The sequence below is a fragment of the Apostichopus japonicus genome, chromosome 15, assembly GCF_037975245.1.
Source record: "Apostichopus japonicus isolate 1M-3 chromosome 15, ASM3797524v1, whole genome shotgun sequence".
Classification (NCBI taxonomy): domain Eukaryota; kingdom Metazoa; phylum Echinodermata; class Holothuroidea; order Aspidochirotida; family Stichopodidae; genus Apostichopus; species Apostichopus japonicus.
Genome location: NC_092575.1, coordinates 12,680,493 through 12,701,684, shown reverse-complemented (window position 1 = coordinate 12,701,684; position 21,192 = coordinate 12,680,493). Strand labels below are relative to the sequence as shown.

At 37.8% G+C, this 21,192-nt stretch overlaps 1 protein-coding gene across 1 annotated transcript; it reads right to left on the bottom strand.

Moving 5' to 3' along the window:
- Nucleotides 1-16: 16 nt before the first annotated feature.
- Nucleotides 17-18,095, bottom strand: LOC139981036 (sodium-dependent serotonin transporter-like). Its single transcript, XM_071993142.1, is given in 13 exon segments — nucleotides 17-1,881; nucleotides 3,221-3,388; nucleotides 4,333-4,439; nucleotides 4,442-4,511; nucleotides 5,333-5,464; nucleotides 6,274-6,386; nucleotides 7,031-7,155; nucleotides 7,396-7,499; nucleotides 8,241-8,375; nucleotides 9,050-9,188; nucleotides 9,627-9,858; nucleotides 12,050-12,184; nucleotides 17,712-18,095. Coding segments are annotated over 13 exon segments (1,797 nt in total). The 5' UTR covers nucleotides 17,962-18,095; the 3' UTR covers nucleotides 17-1,794.
- Between the last annotated feature and the right edge of the window lie 3,097 nt (nucleotides 18,096-21,192).

Sequence of the window (21,192 nt, the reverse complement as noted above, 5' to 3'; positions counted from 1 at the left end):
CCGCCACCACATGTGCTTATGTCTGTACATGTGGTTAGCACCCTAGATGTCAGTTCTCTTCTGAAAAGTTACTACATAGAATCTCACAATCTCTATCAAGTGGTTAGCCTTTCCATAGACTGTAAACAAGCATAAGAAATTTACTGTTTTGTTTATACATTCATCATAAATATATGAATAGTGTACCCTTCATAGAGTTGGCCAGTCGATTCTATGATGTGCTAGGTAATATGGAGCGCCGTATGAAAGAAATTATCCATACAGGTGTGTATCGAGTGTTATTTATTGCGTAGAAATGTAGTATGCGCCAGCAGAGATGCAAACCAGTACGATTTTATCGTATTTTAAAGTACTATAAACAAGTGAAATACGATATTGCCTCTTGAAAATACGATTTTTCATCTTTCAAAAAAAAAAGGAAGCGGAATCGCATAGAAGCATGTACAAGTAACCCCCCAAACACGTTGAACAACGAGCCTACATAGGCGGGAAATACGCGGAATCTGCAGCTTTACAATTTTCTCATTAAATGTTAATGAAAAAGCAACCATTTTACTTGCCCGTTCTTACCAGTAAAACATTTTACTGGCCCGGGGCCAACGTAGTGTCGAGTTTTCGTGAAAATCTGATTTTTCTCTCCAAAATCTAATTTTTTAGGATATTCAGTCTGTTTTTTTGTGTGTGTCAAGAGGTTGGCATCTCTGCGCCAGGCTGAGGTTTTACGCCAGTCATGTACTTTGCGATATGCGTGTATTTTACCGTTGCCTGAAAGGTTTGTCTTTTTGTTTTATGTGTCATGGCTACATAGTCCTGAATCAATGTAGCTTCACTCTCATTTAAGCTTGTCATTTTGTCTTCGTGACGTACAGCAATGTATTGTTTTAAGAGTTTAGTGGAAGTACGCAATCCATGATCCTTGATCCTCTTTTTTCCTAATGATGATTGTGTTACTAGAGAAGCTTACCGCTATCGTGTGTTCTAAATATACAAGATAGCCTGTACAGAAATAATGCCACATGCACCCCCACCCACATTGAAGATATGTGATTTTATTTCTAAAATATTTCCAATATAATTTTTCTTTTGTAAGTTATATATATATCTGTAAGTTTTGAGCTGAACGTGGATGTATTCCATACAAAAGTTACGTCACAAGGAATCACAATAGAATCTTAAAGTATATCGATTAATTAGTTAATTTTTTTTGACAATCTAAGGTGATTCTGTGCGTTTCGAAATAGGATATACTACATAAAACGGTTAAAGCTGCTGATGAAAAAAATGAGAAGGTTTCACCATTATTTTCATTAATATCATTGATAAATAAAGTAATGATCGAAAGTATCAAAAAACTTATCCGCTGGAAACAGATATCATACATGAATTCAGTTACGCCCTTCCTGTTGATTTCAACATGCTAATGAGGGAATATATATATCTTCGACACAATAGATACGTGGCAATCTAGCCATCAATATTGTCATATATATAACCGATGATCTAATAGTGGCATAGCATACATAAACATTTTACGAGAAAGTAAGGGGAGGGGGATGCGGTGTATGCTATCTACTGTTAGTGGCCCTCAGTTTATCGACTCGTCGCTTGCAGCAAGTTAACCATGAATTCCGTAGGGGAAACTTGGTGGTGATTTGGGGTTGGGGATTTTGCCGGGGGGGGGGGGGAGTGGAAGGGAACAGCTATTGCTAAAGTAGGCTGCTAAGAATTCCTCTCCCTCCCCTTGTATGTTACTCATTTATACATCGTAATGAGTCTATCTACACATTGTAGCATTTAGACATACTCTGCCGCCAATGGCGTGTCTCGTTTGTCGGTCACGTGATCAGGCTCACTCTCTGGTTTCATGATTATATCCAGTCGCTGAAATGAGCAAAAATACAAAACAATTAACATTGCAAACCCCGCTGACGAATATCAAATATTGTATTGGGTCGCCAAAACTATTGGAAGAAAAAGAGCATTGCTGATATTATAGTGAAATCAGAGGGAAAAAATCTGAAACATAAATTACTTCAAAAGTTGCAAAACATGACACCAGTTTACGATTAGTAACCCTCAATCAAATAAAATATTATGAAATAATGAGGGGGATACCTCCTGCTCCAGGCCCCGTCCTTAACCCCCAACACCACCCACTGGATGGTCGCCAAGATGGTCAAGGAGAAAAAATTGGGTTCAACAAGTAAAGAAAGTTTGAGGACCCTGGGTGTATATTAAAAGTTACCCAATACCATACTGATTACACTTGCATATATGTTTCACGGATATCTGTTTGGTAACCTTATGATAAGGACAGTGGCGTAGGAAGGTATTTTTGAGTGGGGGGGCTGAAGACCGATGGCCGGCCTGGGGAGGGGTCTAAGGGGAGGGGTGTCCCCCTCCCCTTTGGATTTTTTTGCATTTCCAGGTGGCCTCAGACAGTGGCGTAGGAAGGTACTTTTGAGTGGGGGGCTGAAGACTGATGGCCGGCCTGGGGGAGGGGTCTAAGGGGAGGGGTGTCCCCCTCCCCTTTGGAATTTTTTGCATTTCCAGGTGGCCTCAGATGCAATTTGGTGCAATATAGCACACTTCAACACTCACTCCATTTTGTAAACTTAATTTTGTATTTTCACCTGGCCTTAGATGCAATTTGGTGCTCCAAATGAGATTTTTTTTTCTCATTTGGAAATGAAAAAGGGGTTTTCTGACCTGCGAACCGGGGGGGGGGGGCGGAATGATACTTCCGCCCCTCCACATTTTTCACTGGGGGGGCTGGCGCCCCCCAGCCCCCTCGGTTCCTACGCCCTTGGCCTCAGATGCAATTTGGTGCTATATAGCACACTTCAATACCCACTCCATTTTGTAAACTTAATTTTGTATTTTCACCTGGCCTTAGATGCAATTTGGTGCTCCAAATGAGATTTTTTTTCTCATTTAGAAATGAAAAAGGGGTTTTCTGACTTGCCGACCGGGGGGGGCGGAATGATACTTCCGCCCCTCCACATTTTTCACTGGGGGGCTGGCGCCCCCCCCCCCCCCCCAGCCCCCCCCCCCCCGGTTCCTACGCCCTTGGATAAGGATTTCCTTATGTTTCTGATTGAAAGCCAAACCTCGAGGAAAAAATAGCCCAAACTAAAACAGGCCACTATATTTGACGTTGATAACTCAGCAGAAACCGGAACTATTTCGGGTGAGCTTAACTATTTAATTATGTGCTTACCTCGGTAAAGGATCCAGGAGTAATCAGGAACTTATAAGTTGCAAAAACTGCGACACAGGCTATGGAGGAAGATGCGAGACACCATCCTAATATGACAGACCACTTCGGGTAGACGTACCCATTAAACTGCAGCGGTGTGTACGATAACAGGCTGAAGATCACGACAAACTGTATAGGTACGAGGAACAGGACATTCACTTCAAAAGTGATATAATAGTATATTGATATACTGAGGCCTCTATCAATTTGTGCTTTTGGTTATTTGAAGTATTGACCTATGTAAAATGCAGAATGTATACTATCGCTGTATAGAGTAGGATTTTAGAATGTAAACTACTAATATGCCTGTGTTAGGCTATTTAATTATGATGAGTCAGCATAAAACACAGCCCAGAAATTATCAATCAGTCAATGATCCGACTTGAATATATATGGGAATGTTATAGTGTAAATTAACTGTGCATTCACTGTTACTACAAAAGTAGTTACAGTCATGTTGTTATCAAAACATGGGATATACCGTTGAAGGGGTCCTGGCGGCGAGGGGAGGAGGGGGTCAGTAGAAGTGTAACTCCTATAGGCTCGGACCGTGCTGAGCCGGGGCCTCGACCAAAAGGGGGCCTCCCGCTATACTGATGCACAACTGGGGGGGGGGGCGAGCTACACAGCTTATTCAACGTCGAGATAACACAAAGGAAAAGTTAGTTATAACAATGATTTAAAGTATCAAATAAATTCCTACAATAAATGATAACAATGTTATTTAATAGCTCACTTGATATTGCAATCAGTGTTCAAATTTATAAATTGAACGGAACCTATACAGTCGTCGTTATGTTTGAACGGGATTTCATATTGTTCAAGTTTAAGTTATAGGTAATAATTAATTGATTTTTACTGCTTAGCTTAATGTAAAATGAATAAAGTTCGTTAAGCACAACCTAGTTATTATGCATGTTAGCTAACTACTCAATCGTGACAAATTAGGCGGCTACAATTAACGACAACTCACCATTCCGTTGAAAATGTCTAACAATAACCCCAGTTTCTGACAAACCCGAGGGGCCTATATATACAAGAAGATAGATTTAGTTAAAGCTTATCGTACTTACTATCAAAAATGCCGGGCTCACGAAACACCAGCAGACGACCCAGTAGAGACTAGGCTTCAAGCCTAACATACTGTAGATATCATTCATAAATCGCCTGACACCATATATAGAATGACGATTATCAGGAGGGTTGTCCCCGCACCATATGTATCCAGAAACTGGATGACATATTGACCTCCCTGTTATTGAAAAAAGTAAAACAAGAGTTGACAGACGTGCATATGGCAAGGGGCGAGGGAGGGGAGGGAGGGGAGGGGGGACTACATAGACCGTAACGTCAGTCGGGGAACTTGAACATTCAGGCGGGGCAGAAATTAGACCATTCCTCCGTGACCAAGGAAGCCCTGGTGTGGATCCTGGGTCGTGGAGTTGTATTCCCTCCCCCTGCAGGCTTGCAACTTCACACAAATTCAAAAGTAATTATTAGCAGAACCTTGCGTTTAGACGTAATTATGAACATTGTTTATAGTCTAAATATGCCTCAGGAATTTAAGCTATGGTGCCAGCACCGTAGCAAGGAATTCTGATTTGGAGGGGCACAAATAATTTCAGGAGAGGAACAATAACTGTGTCCTGAATCTTCAGTGCACAAGACTTTGGCCTGAGGGAGGTGATGAACGGTACTCTGCAAGGGGGAGGGGAGGGGAGAGGGGGACGTGCACGGCTCCTTGTACTACCCGGCCTGACCCCTCGGCCTGTATAGCGCTCTTGTTTATTTAATAATAATCACAATTTATAGCAATAAGTTAGCTCTAGCGTACTTTTCTACTTATGACTGTAGATATTATGATACGCAAGATTGGTTTCTTATCAGTCCTTAGCAAGAATGTTGACGAAATATATATAACATAGAGACACCATTTCCTTAGCTGCATAAATGGAATTTTTATTCTATTTGCAGATAGTTTTTATAACTTTGAAGCAAACAAAGAGTGTGTGTGTGTGTGTCTGACGTTATGTGGTTAGTTTATCTCGCGTTCATGTTGATAAGAGGACTTACGTAAGTAACAGTAGATAATGCGCCGGTAAAACTGAGAGCCACCAGTCCCCCGACGAACAGTTCACGATGTCCTCCAATCTTGACCGGGAATTTATCTGAGAAAGCAGTAATAACTGATTCTAATCCTCCAAACTATAAAAAGAAAAAACGATAAGAAAAACAGAAATGAAAACCCTCTTTGTCGATAAAGGTATATTCATAAGGCATGAACTTCCGATATTACGATGTTCTGATAAAATATATTCTCAATTAAACAATTTATACCATTTTTTATAGCCTAATTGAAAAAAAACTAATGTTTTACCACGGTTTTCTAAACTGGGCTCTTGCCTGCGAATTTGCATAAATTTACTTGTTCGTGCTCTTATACATGAGTGGCCGCCTTTAGGGAGAGATTTTACTGTTGTAATTTGAGGTACAGAGGACGCCAAGAGGAAATGAGAACACTGACGAAGGGGGGGGGGGAAGAGGGGGAGAGACGAAAGCCCTGGTCGTCGAAACAGTTTGGAATATTGTTGTAGCGATGTTCAACGACAAAATAAAAACCTGAAACGGAATACTCTAAACAGGTGTTCGTGGAATTATTTCCTTCTAATTCTTGTCTCTTATATAGTACATTACGGATAGCGGCGGGACTAGGAGGTATAATGACCTCTTAACCCCAGTTTCTTTACCCTACTGTTTATTTATTTAAGGCAAGCCCAAAAAAACAGAGGGAAATATGGCTGTTTCTCTGTATATTGACAATCTCATTATTATCATCGTTAAAAATCGATAGGAAAAAGTGGAATATGAAACAATTATAAACCAAACTATATATTTGGTTGAGTCACTGCAGAAAAACACGCCTTAGAACATATTTAACATCTGTTAAGCATTGTTTCGAGCCATATAAAAGTAATTGCATATTTTTCTGAAAGTTAAATCTCGTTTCCACTTACTGTGCTGTCTAGGCCAAGAGTTATGAGCATAATGAATAACAGTATTGACCAAAGATGTGACCAAGGCAAAGTAGCAATGGCTTCTGGGTATGCTATGAAGACTAGACCTGGTCCTGCATGGTAAAAAGAAACGGTTAGCAAGTATTGGATCTTCTCTTAAGATAAAGCCAATACAAACACACTTTTAAACCCACACAACATATTAAAAATAGTTGTTATCACACCCTATCTCACACACTAAATCACACCCTATATCACACCCTATCTCACACCCTATATCACTCCCTATATCAGATCATATATCACACCCTATATCACACCCTATCTCCCACCCTATCTCACACGCTATATCACACCCTAAAGAACACCCTATAACACACCCTATATCACACCCTATCTCACACCCTATCTCACATACAATATCACACCCTAAAGCACACCCTATAATACACCCTATATCACACCATATATGTCACACCCTATATCACACCCTATCTCACCCCCATCTCACACCCTATATCACTTCCTTGTCCCCTTTCGGTCCCATATCAATACAGACATGCCACGCTTGTATCTATTTTTTTTTTCCTGGCGAAATTGTTGTGAGAAACTTAAAAAAAGGTTTAAACCTATAATGAAGCAGTAAACTTTATCTACCACATATAGCTATGATAATTTCATGTGATCTTTCGATATTTTCCTAAATAATTTTTTTTTAAGTCACATTTGTGATATGATTACGATATTACTTTCTTACCGTCTGTGGCGACATTTTTGACACTTGTATTCTGTTTGAGTGCCATGTAACCAAGGAAAGAAAATATGGCAAACCCGGAGAAGAAACTGGTTAAACAGTTAACGACGCTGACAACTATCGTGTCTCTGTAATGCATGAAAAAGTACTTGTTATTATTTAGATGACAATAAGATGAATAAGATTTTTACTTTTATAAGCAGACGAAATATCATCAAACTTGAAGAAAATGCGAAATGTTATGATCATAAGCAGCAAAGAACGATGTGGTATAGGTATAAACGAATGTACGGTGAAGAGAGGAAGGGAAAATGAGACTAATGAGAAGGATGGCAATTTTAAGTTCAAGAAATAAGGTTTCTAATTACCTGTAACAGTTGTTGTGAAGTTTATTATAACTGGCAAATGCAAGAAGTACACCAAATCCAGGCCCTAATGAGAAGAATACTTGAGCTGCTGCTGCCACCCAAACCTTTACGTAGAAATGGAAATCAGAGTTTGGTAATATTAAATATACCATGCAATAACTCATTTATAGCTAGAGAAAATAATTCTATCATGTCGTTTGAAGATGTCTTGGAAGTTAAAAAATTATATGTATGTTATAAACGTATTGGCTTCATCTTCTGTATAGTAAAACTCTAAATGATTTTAAACAACACAATGAAAGAGTTACTTCATGACGTGCTACTCCCAACCCCTCCCCTTCCCCCACCCACCCGAAGTTGTGCAAAACAAATACCTACCCGTATAGGCCTATACACATATCACATCGGTTTGTTCCTATTCTGGATCAAGCATTATAAACTCATCTTTAACTACACGTAATGTTTTAAATGCTTCACTTAAGTTTGTCACAATTTGGCAGATGATAAAATCTGTCCCATTATTACGCAATATTTACATCATTCTAGTCATTTTGAATTAACTGCTTTGAGATCGCATATTTCCCTTTATAATGCAGCAGTTTATTTTTATCTGAGATCTAAGATAAATAAAGCCATCCTTTTGAATTTTAAAGGCCCTTTTTTTGCCCTCTGAGGTAGTTACAAGAATATAACAAACTGTACACTAACCATATATTATTGAATGATGATGTCATGCTTACGTAGTCACATGTAAGGCAAAAGGTATGAACACCACAAGTAATGAAATAATCATTTATTAACAAGAATTGTTTTTACTTTCAAATACATCCATTACATAAGCTTACCCCTGCATCCAAGAGAAGTTCCCATCGTGGTTTTAGGTAGTAAATAATACCATCACTAGCGCCCTCTAACGTTATCCCACGAATCAGTAATACCAGGAGGCAAATGTATGGCAGGGTTGCTGTGACCCAAACAACCTAGAAACAGAAAACATGCCGTTGGTTGTATCAATTTTCGTCGAAAAAAAAACTTGTTTGCAAACAACTTATTTTTTCTCTCGTTATTATGGGAGGCGTAGCGGTAGAAAGAGGTGGGGATTGGGTGGGGTGGGGTGGGGGTGGGGGAGCACGCGTCCTCCAACTTTTGCCATAAACCCGTTAAGCACCCCTTGTTATACCTTAAAAGAGAAATTCTATGTTTGTGAAGAATTTATCGAGTGCTGTCTCGTTCATGATAAGTATGTTACCTTTTTATGGCAATCTACACGCGGTCATTTTCAGAAAACAGGAGGCGGAGAAGTCTCGGGGCACAGGGACACAAACTCCTCAAATTTTGAGTGAAAATACTGTGAAAGTAAGTCCTCCGTCACACCTACGGTTGCCTACCCGGTGAAGTTCATGACCCTCCCATACCCCACCCCCTGATTTAATCCTCCCTACCCCACCCCCTTTCCGACGCCGGTAATCGGTGTAAAGATCGAGTTTTTTTTTCTGAAACATGAATATCACTACAAATGTTATCAACTCGTGTGTCCAAACATATACGATGCATTTTAAAATCGATAATCTACGCATGCGTGTGAGCAAACGTCAGACTTGGAAATACATAAAAGTTTTTTTTTAAGTTTGTATTATTGCATTACAAAACCAACCTTTCCAGATCCTTTGATCCCCTTCCAGAGCGAAAAATAGACAATGAGGTAAACAGCTAACAGGCAAAGCATCAGGTCCCATTTGATCAGTCCTATCTCTTCGAGGCCAGATGATAAATGAAGATTAAGCACTTTGCGTCTATTTAAATTGAGAGAAATAGAGAAGTTACCAGAATATAAATCACACATGATGATGAGAGACTGAAGACGTGTCTACATTTTTCTACCCTAGCTAGGGAATATGTAAGACTAGTCATTGATACCTGGCCGGGGCCGGGAGTTTACACCGGCCGCACCGGCCGCTCCGGTCTAGTTACAGCAGAATAATGCAAGGGGAAAATTGGAACATGTATCTGATAATTGATTGCATTAGAGAGAGAGAACCGGTTGTAATTGTAAAAATGTGTAAACACAATTGCCAGAATTTTTGTTTTCAGAAACATTTTAAGAAAGCATATGGCCTGCTAAAAGAAAAAGTCTGGCTCAATTGACGCTTAAATGACAAGATTTGTAACAATTCTGAAAGGTAAGAATATTCCACTTTGTTTCAAACTAATTATCAAATAACTTGACTTACTCAAAAAATTCTGCTGCGGGTGAGACGGTTTCATTTTGTAGTATTCTCGAGATGTTGTCTGCATGTTGATAAGAACTGAAACACTTTTCAGTGTTCCATGAATGGTCACAGCTGGTCCAAGGAAGTTCCGCTGACGTAAAGGTGCTCATGAGGTAGTAAAGGGCCCAGGCAATTACGGTATTGTAATATAAAGATATAAATACATTAACTAGTACAATGGCATAGCCAACCCCTGAAAACAAAGGAAAATATATCTGTAGTAAAGGGCCCAGGCAATTACGGTATTGTAATATAAAGATATAAATATATTAACTAGTACAATGGCGTAGCCAACCCCTGAAAACAAAGGAAAATATATATGTAGTAAAGGGCCCAGGCAATTACGGTATTGTAATATAAAGATATAAATATATTAACTAGTACAATGGCATAGCCAACCACTGAAAACAAAGGAAAATATATCTGTAGTAAAGGGCCCAGGCAATTACGATATTGTAATATAAAGATATAAATATATTAACTATAGTACAATGGCGTAGCCAACCCCTGAAAACAAAGGAAAATATATCTATTGATCATTTTTAATATTAGAGATTCCAAAATGAATTATGTTTGGGTCGACTATCCTTTAGACAAAAGGATACTTTAAAAGATCACTTTTGATGTATATATATATTTTTTTTAAAGTTTCAATAACAGGAGCAAGTTTGAATTCTCATGTTATCATTTTTATGTAGTATTGATTTCATCAAACTGGCACTTTTAAATTATAAATGGGTACGTCTTTAAGTCAGATCAATGTGTTCCTTCCCCTCCTCCTACCTTGACCACCCAAAAGATACTTTTAATTGATGAAAATGGGTACTTTTAAAGATTTTCACAAAACTCGGGATGGGAGACGAGGACGTGAGCTTAAAGGGAGAGTCCAGAGGATATTTCATTTTGTCTTATGAAAGAAGAACTTACCCGGTAAAATGTGCATTCAACTCATACATCGCGTTTTCGGGATATGGACACCGTTAAGATTGAATTGAATTGAATTAAAATTCACGGTATGCATAAGTAAAATTGAAGCTAAACGTTCCCTCCCCCCCCCTTATGTTGTCAGTTTATCGTTTGACCTTCGATCATATTGGGTTTTAACCTTCATTTAGGAGATGTGATTTAGTTACTGATGCCCCCAAATGGCTGAAGTGTTTCATGTGTTGTTAACCTATACATAAATATTTTAAAGAAAAAGGTATAAAACAGATTTTCCATTGTGTATCATCCACATACGACATCAAGTCTGTTTGCTTCAAGTTCACTTTTGGTATACAATACTTGTAAGCTTCATATATGTTGTAATCTCGAAGACGATATATATATGAATTGAATGCAAGTTTCACCAGGATGCTTAGAATATTGCATCGCGTTCTTCTATGATAAGTCAAATATAACTCTTCCTACCCGATAAATACTCTACATTAGACTTAATATGTATTTAATCTTACTTTTCTTTATGAGAAAATAGCACACCGCATTTTGAATCAATATCTGGTATATATATATATATATATATATATATATATATATATATATATATATATATATATATATATATATATATATATATATATATATATATATATATATATATATATATATATAACGTGGTTGCAAATACTTCCAATTTATTGCATTTAAGCATTTTCTGATATTTTAATGAAAATCACCTACACAAGATAATATTGAAAAATTGGTCATCTGAACTTTTTCTGAAAACAAATACAACATTTCCGGAAGATAAGGGAAGATTCTAAATTTCAAATATTTTTAAAGAAAAAAAGAAATGTCAGCTAAGACGGTTTTGGCAAAGTTAATTTTAATGTACTAACCAGCATTTCAGTGTACTCTACTCCAATTCACTAGCGAATTTCATCAAAAACCTGAATAAATTGTCTCTTATAAGCACCAAATAAAGATAATGAGATAATACAATATAAATATGAAGACTGTTGGAAAACTTTGTCCCTTGAACGAAAATCTGAAAATACTTGAAATAAAAATCATGACAAATGTTTTGTGTTTACAAAGTAAATATTTATTAACAGTAATGAACAATTCAGCATTTTCACAGGAAAAAATTATATTATTTATGCGCCAATGGAAATGAATATACAAAATTGTAATCTAGTAAACACTTGTGGGCTATGAGAGGTTTGCTGGTAAACCCTTCATAGATATATAACATTTTAATAATAAATTGTACAAAAAATACACTCCAGTTAAAACACTAGTGGGCTATGAGAGGTTCGCTGGTAAACCATTCATAGATAAATAACATTTTAATAGTAAATTGTACAAAAAATATATTATATATATATATATATATATATATATATATATATATATATATATATATATATATATATATAGTTTACCTTCAAAGATAGGGCAAAGCCGAGTCCAGACGGTGATTGACCCGGTTTGTTGATATTGACCCAAAGCCAGCTCGAGGTAAAAAAGAGGTATACCGCATAGTAACGCCATCAGCACGTACGGTACAAGGAACGCCCCTAAAAAATAAGAATAAAAATAAACGATGTTTTTTTTAGAACTCAATTTCATAAATAATTGAGAAAAGTCTTACAGATTTTCCCTGGCTGTTTCTGTTGAACAAAACGGTTTGTAATTTGATGCCTATTTGAAATCCCACAAGTTTGTTCAAGGCCTTTCCAGTGAATAAAATGACAGTCCAACTCACGTCATTCCTAAATTCGTAGATATATATATGCATTGTGCGATATGTTAATTATAAGTATGGCTAGAAAAGCGTTTAGATGGATGGATGGATGGATGGATGGATGGATGGATGGATGGATGGATGGATGGATGGATGGATGGATGGATGGATGGATGGATGGATGGATGGATGGATGGATGGATGGATGGATGGATGGATGGATGGATGGATGGATGGATGGATGGATGGATGGATGGATGGATGGATGGATGGATGGATGGATGGATGGATGGATGGATGGATGGATGGATGGATGGATGGATGGATGGATGGATGGATGGATGGATGGATGGATGGATGGATGGATGGATGGATGGATGGATGGATGGATGGATGGATGGATGGATGGATGGATGGATGGATGGATGGATGGATGGATGGATGGATGGATGGATGGATGGATGGATGGATGGATGGATGGATGGATGGATGGATGGATGGATGGATGGATGGATGGATGGATGGATGGATGGATGGATGGATGGATGGATGGATGGATGGATGGATGGATGGATGGATGGATGGATGGATGGATGGATGGATGGATGGATGGATGGATGGATGGATGGATGGATGGATGGATGGATGGATGGATGGATGGATGGATGGATGGATGGATGGATGGATGGATGGATGGATGGATGGATGGATGGATGGATGGATGGATGGATGGATGGATGGATGGATGGATGGATGGATGGATGGATGGATGGATGGATGGATGGATGGATGGATGGATGGATGGATGGATGGATGGATGGATGGATGGATGGATAGATAGATAGATAGATATTTATTTATTTCGTCCATAAGATATGGAAATTTGTCGCCCTGCAGCAAAACACATAAAAATCAAAGTTATAAAGTTACATACAGAATACAGTAAAATATTAGTATAAACAAAACACAGAGAAGTTGAATGAAAAGGTAAGAATATCAACAGCAACAATATCCATACATGTGAGAAAAATATACACATATATACATATATAAACAAGATTATAAAACAAAAGAAACCTATCTAACAGCCCTCAGGTTGAAAAGAGAAACAGAATTGGGTACAAAGGAAAACCTGAATCTGTTATTCTTAGACCGTGGCATGCGAAGTCTGCTGCCTGAACGGCAGAATACATAGTTTTCGAAAAGAGGATGTGTATGGTCTTTTAATATTCCATGGGTTTTCTGGTGCACCATATCAATGTAGAGTTCATAAATAGTTTTTAAACAAATATCCCTCCCTATAGTACGGCTGGCAGCCCTTACAACCTTCTCTAATTTAATCGAAGAATCCTTTGTAAGCAGCCCGTAAAAACAAATAATACTAAAAGTCAGCACACTTTGTATCACTGACTGGTAAAAAAAGTAAAAGAATAGTGTTGTCGACATTAAAATATTTCAGTTTACGTAAAAAGTACAATCGTTGGCAAGCTTTTGATCTAATTGCATCAACCTGGTCTTTGAAGTTAAGCTTACAGTCAATGATAGTACCTAGATATTTATAGTGGTGCACCTTTTCGACAATATCATCATTAACCCTGATTTGAGCATGATCATGTGGCTGTTTTCTGAAGTCAAATACTATCTCCTTAGTTTTTTTGCCATTCAATTTTAGGTAGTTTTGGTTGCACCAAGTAACAAAATCCTCGATTTCCTTCTCATACGGAGCAACAACATCGTTGTGCAGGTAACCGGTTATCACTGTATCATCAGCATATTTAATAATAGAACAGACATCGTGTTTACTTCTGCAATCGTTAGTGTATAAGCAGAAAAGGACAGGAGATAGACAGCATCCCTGAGGGGCACCAGTACTAACGGATCGAACATCAGAGCAAATGCCATTTAATTTAACAAACTGTGGTCTGTCTCTTAAATAGTTTAAGATCCACAATTAAATATAGATTATTTTGAGTCTAATTTTTTGTTGTTAAAGATTTGTCTGGTAGATCAGACGAACAATTATTATAATTATTATTCTTACAATTAATGAGATACCCATGAGCAAAATAGTAATTGGGGAGTTTGACATATTGCATTAGGCACCTGGCAACCATCTAGTGTTTATAAACACTCTATTGGATTTAGCGACACCCACAAAAGGAAACGTTATTTATCATATCACGAAGAATAGCACACATGTTACTATTGTTTGCCGCCCGCACAAAAGGAGATGCATCACTTCCCCACCCCTTCCCCCACGCCTCCTCCACCCCCTACACTTCCTGTCCCGTTGATCAGTGCCCGATATAAGGTCCCGAGTTCGAGTCACTCCAAGATTAATGTATGTCGTCCAGTTACAGAGTTGTCGACAATTGACAATTCCTAATCATGGACGTTAAAATATGAATCTAAGAGACTGACTTCGGTCAGCTTGCGGCTTTGATAAGCCAATGATGGCTTCTTCGCGAGTTCCTGCTTGCAGGAGGATCTAAAATACATACATATAGGACCAGGGAGTTGTTATGGAACATAACAACTCCTTGATAGGACCACACCCAAAGAATCACCACAGAGTACCACCAAAGCAAGATCAGTGAACAACGTTTTCGAACCAACACAAAGCATCATCATTTAAGATAGAGTTGATCAGTGTTTCCTTATTACGTCTCCTGATAATATTAACCTTTTTTTTTACTTCTATTTTCTTTTACATATCCACCTTTTCTCTTTCTTAGTTTTTGTTTGTTTTTTATTTTGTTTTATTGTTATTTTTTTGATGTCAACACAAACAAAACCAGCGTGTGTGGCTGTAACATGTCAAAAGGTCGTCCCTCGAGACTTGTTACCGGTCTGAAACTTTACCGGACAATTATGAAGATTTCTATAGAATTCACTTCTAATGCAATAATTTGATCATCAGCGGGGGAAAAAACAAATAAAAAGAAAGCTTCCTATTGTCAATATATAGCTTCCTTTTGTATCGAAAGTCAACTAAAATCGCTATTATATGAGTCACTCATTCTAATTATCGAGTTAAATTCTGTACACATGATAAATGTCAATGACAACATACAGAACCCCCCACCCTCCCCACCCGGTGGGTTATTTCCTTTGGATAATTATCATGGGATGTAAACAGCATGGGGGTGGGGCGTGGTGACGGTGGGGGTTGTTGGGAGAGAGATCATTGTGGGTAAGTAAGATGACTTCATTTACATATTTAGGTCGTCATTTTGTATATTTAATGAGCAAAATGAGAAAAGTTGATATCTCTCCTTAAGTACTGATATGATTTTCACATGTATAGTTAATATGTAGTAACCCCCTCCAAACCTCCCCGCCCCAACCCATCCCCCACCTCAAATAGCGTTTCTTTTAGATAGCTGAATTTTGGGGCTAAAGTTGGGTTCTTTTTATTGAAATAGAATATCAATGTCAAAAATCATCAACAAGCAAGAGATGCCACTCCCTTATCACAAATTTATGGACAAGTTTCAAGTCAATTGCAAACATTTTTCCTACAATACAGTATTTCTCAGTTTACCAAATTGCATATTGGAAAAATCACATATGAAAATATTCGCTGTGCATTACTGTGTATGTTGAAGGGTCATCACCAACTATTCCGAATAATAGCAGGAAGAAACGCAACACCTCTCTTCCCCCTTTTCGTTTATATCAACTTTAGCTGTAGCTTCAGATTGCGGCAACAAAATTAATAAATAAATAAAAACACACGCACACCCTGACGTATATGGTAAGCCATACGGGAAATAATTGCTGATTAAATGTCCATACGAATTAATATTCTTACCGGGATTAATTCTGTTTAATCCCGGCATTAATTCTCAGCCAATCACCATGCAGCTTCATATGCCGGTATTAAATAGAATTAATACCGGCATTAAATAGAATTAATACCGGCATTAACTAGAATTAATACTGGCATTAACTAGAATTAATACCGGAATTGAATAGACCATCTTTGTTTAGTTCGCACTGCAACTTTAGTTGCGCTATTGCATAATATGCAATATTATTGACAAGCTTCCTTACATGTTTCCAGCTCTTGTGCCAAGCGCGAAACTTGCCCCGTTAGTTCATCCATCTTCATTCAGGAGTCTTCCAAACTTTTCATAGCGTAATGCTCGTAATTTAGATTAACAAAACGGTTCAAAGCATTGTACGAACTGGTAAAACATCGGATTGGGATTGGGAGTCAACATTTGTCAATAACCTACAAGTATCTTTCGCTTCTCGACGAAAATCTTGCAGAAATTGTGTTTGGCTGTAATCATGCGTGCCATTGCGTTTTACTTTGCTTTCTTCAGCAGAAATAACTACCCTGTTTTCATGGTGATTGGCTGAGAATTAATGCCGGTATTAAATAGAATTAATACCGATAAAATTTAATTCGTACGGACAATAAATCAGCAATTATACTTCCCGTATGGCCTACCATAAACGTAACCGGTCTTCATCTCAGTGAGACATTTTTGACTTTAATTTGACGGAGTAAACCACACAACACTTACAACATAGCAACAAAATGGATCTTCTGATCGTCCGTATCACAATTTCCAGTATTTGAATCATTTTATATAACAACAGGGCATTTTTTAATAACCATTTTGCTTTTTTTTTTCTTAAACTTTACATTGCAAAAATTATTTAAACAATGAACACTCCTTATTTATGAAAATGACACGTTCAAGGGTTTCACACAAAAAACTGGGGGAGGTGTACAATCCCCTACCCCCACCTGGCTACACCATCCCTGGTCCGGCGGTCAATGGTTCAAATTCCGTTCTATAAATAAGTCTTTTTCCTTTTGTCCTTTTGTAAAGGTTGTTTATAATTCCCCAGTTCTCTGTGTTTTGAGTTTTCTTACCTGCCAGCCTCTAAAACTGTCAGGATTGCTTTCTCTTTTGATAACAGAAATACATTCAAGACCTGTCGGTCTTTTTCAACATTTTTTTAATCTTTAAGGCTTATTTTTTTTTTATCAAATGTAGCAAACTAGATTCGAAGATTTTGTACATTTAGTGTGTCTAATCTCTGCTTACTTTCATCAATACGAAATGATTTTCGCTTCCCTTCTCAATTCTGCACAGATATTCAACTTTTATGCCTAATGTTACATAATATCACACAAAACTAAGGTGAACCCAAGAACTTTTTTCTATATATTAAAATAAAAAATACTTGTCTCACACCATTCCAGTCTTCTATAACTAATTCAATCTCTTCCTCTAACCAGCCATCCACCCCCCCCCCCCCACAGCACCCTCATCCGGCCCCACACGCACTCATTCACATAAAGAAAAGGAAGGAAGAAGGAGAAGCTGTGTAATTCTTACCTCCTCCGTTGTGGTAACAGACGTATGGGAATCTCCAAATGTTTCCTAAATCGACAGCGAAACCGATCAGAGAGAGGATGTAATCCCCCTTCTTATTCCAAGAATCTCTCTGAGAGGCTGAACTTGTAACCCTGGACAACTGTCTGCCTGGTCCTCCATTTTGATAGCCAGCGTGGCTGTTACTGGAAGATGTGGACATCAACAGCCCCCTCCTAGCACTACGCACGCTATCTTTTGAAAAACTTTTCATAATTGCGTCTTTTTTTGTAATCGATTTTGTATTCAACTTGAAAATAAATTCGCCTGACTTTTTTTTAATATATTTTCTTAAATCTTCGTTGGGTGATGTTTGAATCTGTCCAAATTGTTAAATTCTCCTTCACTTTTTATAGTAAAGCCATATATGACTCAAAATTTTTCACGACTTGAAGTACATTGGTCACGAAAATTTCTTTCCAACGCATGCGCAGAAGTATATACTGCCGCGTGTCCATATGCAGACGGCCTCTCACTTAATTGAAATACTGTATTTTATCAATAATGAGACCATGTGGGGGTGTTGGCAATTAATGAGACCACACGTTGGTACACGCCATCAATTAAACTGTTACACCAGTATAAAATTTAGGATTAGAAAATTTCACTAAAAATAGCTCTGGTTTCAAACAAAGGACTTTTAATATCCGGTCGACAAGAACGAGTTTTGTTTTCTCCCTCAGGTATTAAGATAACAAACAGTAAGAAATGATCTTCTAATTACGATTATTATGTGCATGTGCGTGAGAATCATGCTGTAGCGGTTGTAGGGTATTGGTCAAAACATTCCTTGAGTCTCGGCAAGTTCGCTAAAATCACATGACACAACAGCCTATGGTAAAACCCTGACTTTGTATATATGATGAGCATCATTGTTAGTGTGCATCATCACACGGTCCACGGTCCTGATGTAATGGGAATTAAACGGAATTGAACGATACTTCAATAAATGAAGTATCGCGAAATTGTTCCGGGTTTCCAAATAAAGCATCCTGACTTTTTTTTTTATCTTTGACTTCTCTAAACGGCTACGGTAGTCGAGACCACCATTAAGGAGAAAAGGGATAACAAATATATGCTTCGGCAGGGAATCGAACCTAGGCAGATGTGAGAATAAATATAATGCGAAGTCAAAAGTGATTACATAGCGAGAAAAAACTGAGTCAGAAAAGAAATTTAAAGGGAATCGAACCTAGGAAGAGATGATGGAGAAGGCATTGCAAATAACAATTTGGAAACAAAACCAAAGTTAACAAGAGAATACGCCTCATTGAGGCCATGGTTTCACTGAACGTTGTCTAATAGACGTGAGCCCCCCCCCCCCCCCACCCATTGCAAGACAGCTAGCCCACTTCTGGGCTGGACTCTCAACGTAATCTCCCGGATGCTTTTGCGGACTAAGGGAGGATATGGAATTGGGATCCTAGGTCCCGCTAAAAACTGTTATTGGCCAGACTGCTTACATTTGTAATTATCTTCATTATATTTTCTGCAAATTTTTCGAACTTGCCCGGTCAGTTAATTAAATTAGAATTTAAAAATTTATTTTCAAATAAAAAGAATTTTTATAGCTATTTTATGTAATAAATAAAATCATCTTTCAAAATAGGTTCTTGCTTTCTCTTCTTTGGACACCCGAGCTACATATTTGTTAATTGTGTTCCAGTGTAACGCAATGCTGTGTAATTGAGAACTTACACAGGTGCTGTGTGCAAATGTCTAAATATACACAACCTTTTTTAGAGTCATGTAGTAGTATATATTTGGGTGTCGTAGAGTTTGTCGTAGAGTTTTTACATGTTTAGAAATCCATTGTTTAGAACACATTCAATGTTTCTTTTCAAGTTGTTTATAGTAGTTAAAATTTAAAGAGTGAATCCTTCCCTATTAAGATTTTTGAAGAGAGTCATTCCCCTCTAGATATATTCGTGGGTGAGTGTCCTCTTCAATGGTTGTTGTTCTTGAATAATTACAAGTTTAGACCCAGAGTTTACCTATTTGATCGCAGAGTTCAGGGGGGGGGGGTAGGAAGCTTCCAAAAAGTGGAGAGGGTTCACAACATCAGAGTGGCACTTTCTCATTCCACAACCACCACTCGTTATGCTATAAACCGATACACACCGGCCATATCACTTAAATATATATGTGTAAGTATGCTATCAATATTATAAAGGGGCATATTTTATTTGCCAGTAGGACAAATTTGCTATTTTGGAAAAAGTGGGGGGGGGGGCATGTGCCCCCAGACTCCTACCGCCCTGGCAGAGTTCCCTAGATATAGAAACCATGTGGTTGAGGAGGAATAGTTTGTGCATTGTTTGTTATATGTATATCTAGCACAGTTAAGAAGTTTTTAATATTGCTTACGTGAAAGTAGGATTGATGACAATTTCCAGGTCATGAACTCAGAAGCTGATAACGATAATGGACCAGTGGGAGAAGTCACGTGGTCTCTTGCATCATAGTTAGTCATGCGTTAGGCTTTTATAGTAATGGAATAGGATCCGACCCCTTTATTGTATTTGTTATCGCATTCTCTTTGTCTAATGAAATATGGTAGCACATGACAATGAGAAAAATATGCATGTAAAGGCAGGCTCATTTGAAACTTTACATGTTAGTTGAGAAACAAACTAACTACAAGTCTTTTACTTTCGTACTTCATCTGTATATTGTTCTGCGCTGATTTAATCATAAATATCAACCTGAAATCAACCATAATAAACTGATATTTAACTCGATCGGCTAAAAAGTGCTTCCTGGTTGATTCATATTTAATAGTCGTGCATCGATCCCCCCTCCCCCATTTTAAAGGAAATGAAGATTTAAAGCCCTAATCTGAGTTGAAAAGTAGAATTTGATTGCCTAGCTCATATACTAGACATTTAGGCTAATTCATATTTATAAATGTCATATAGGCTAGGCCTAATGTGCAAGGCTATCAAAATTAAACCTAGAACTAGGCCCCTAGTTGGCTTTGGATCGAGTTGACACGTGCCCGCTATAGGAAGCCGGTGCTAATTTTAATAACTTAGGCCTAATGTTAGGATAGCTTTGATGAGCATGATCACTCATAACATTATCTTTGTGTATAAGCCTAGGAGTAGTAAATCAAAGATGGGATCGAAGGTAGGAACTTCAAGGCTACTGAAACCACTGAACCATTCAATACTTTTTACAAAGTTGTCAATGTGAGGTCAGATTTATATGGATGCATAATGCTTTGATTCACATTATAACAGAATTTACAGCTTAAAAAAAAAAACCCAAAACCAAAAAACCAATGTGCGTATCCTTCACTGTTCATGTATCCTGCAATATCCTCAATTTTTTTTTTTAAGTACTGTTAATTTCTGGCACAATTAAGTTCATACCAATCAGTGAATATGCAATGGATATGTATAATGTTACGCTGCAAAAACACAAACAACCATGAAAAGAATCA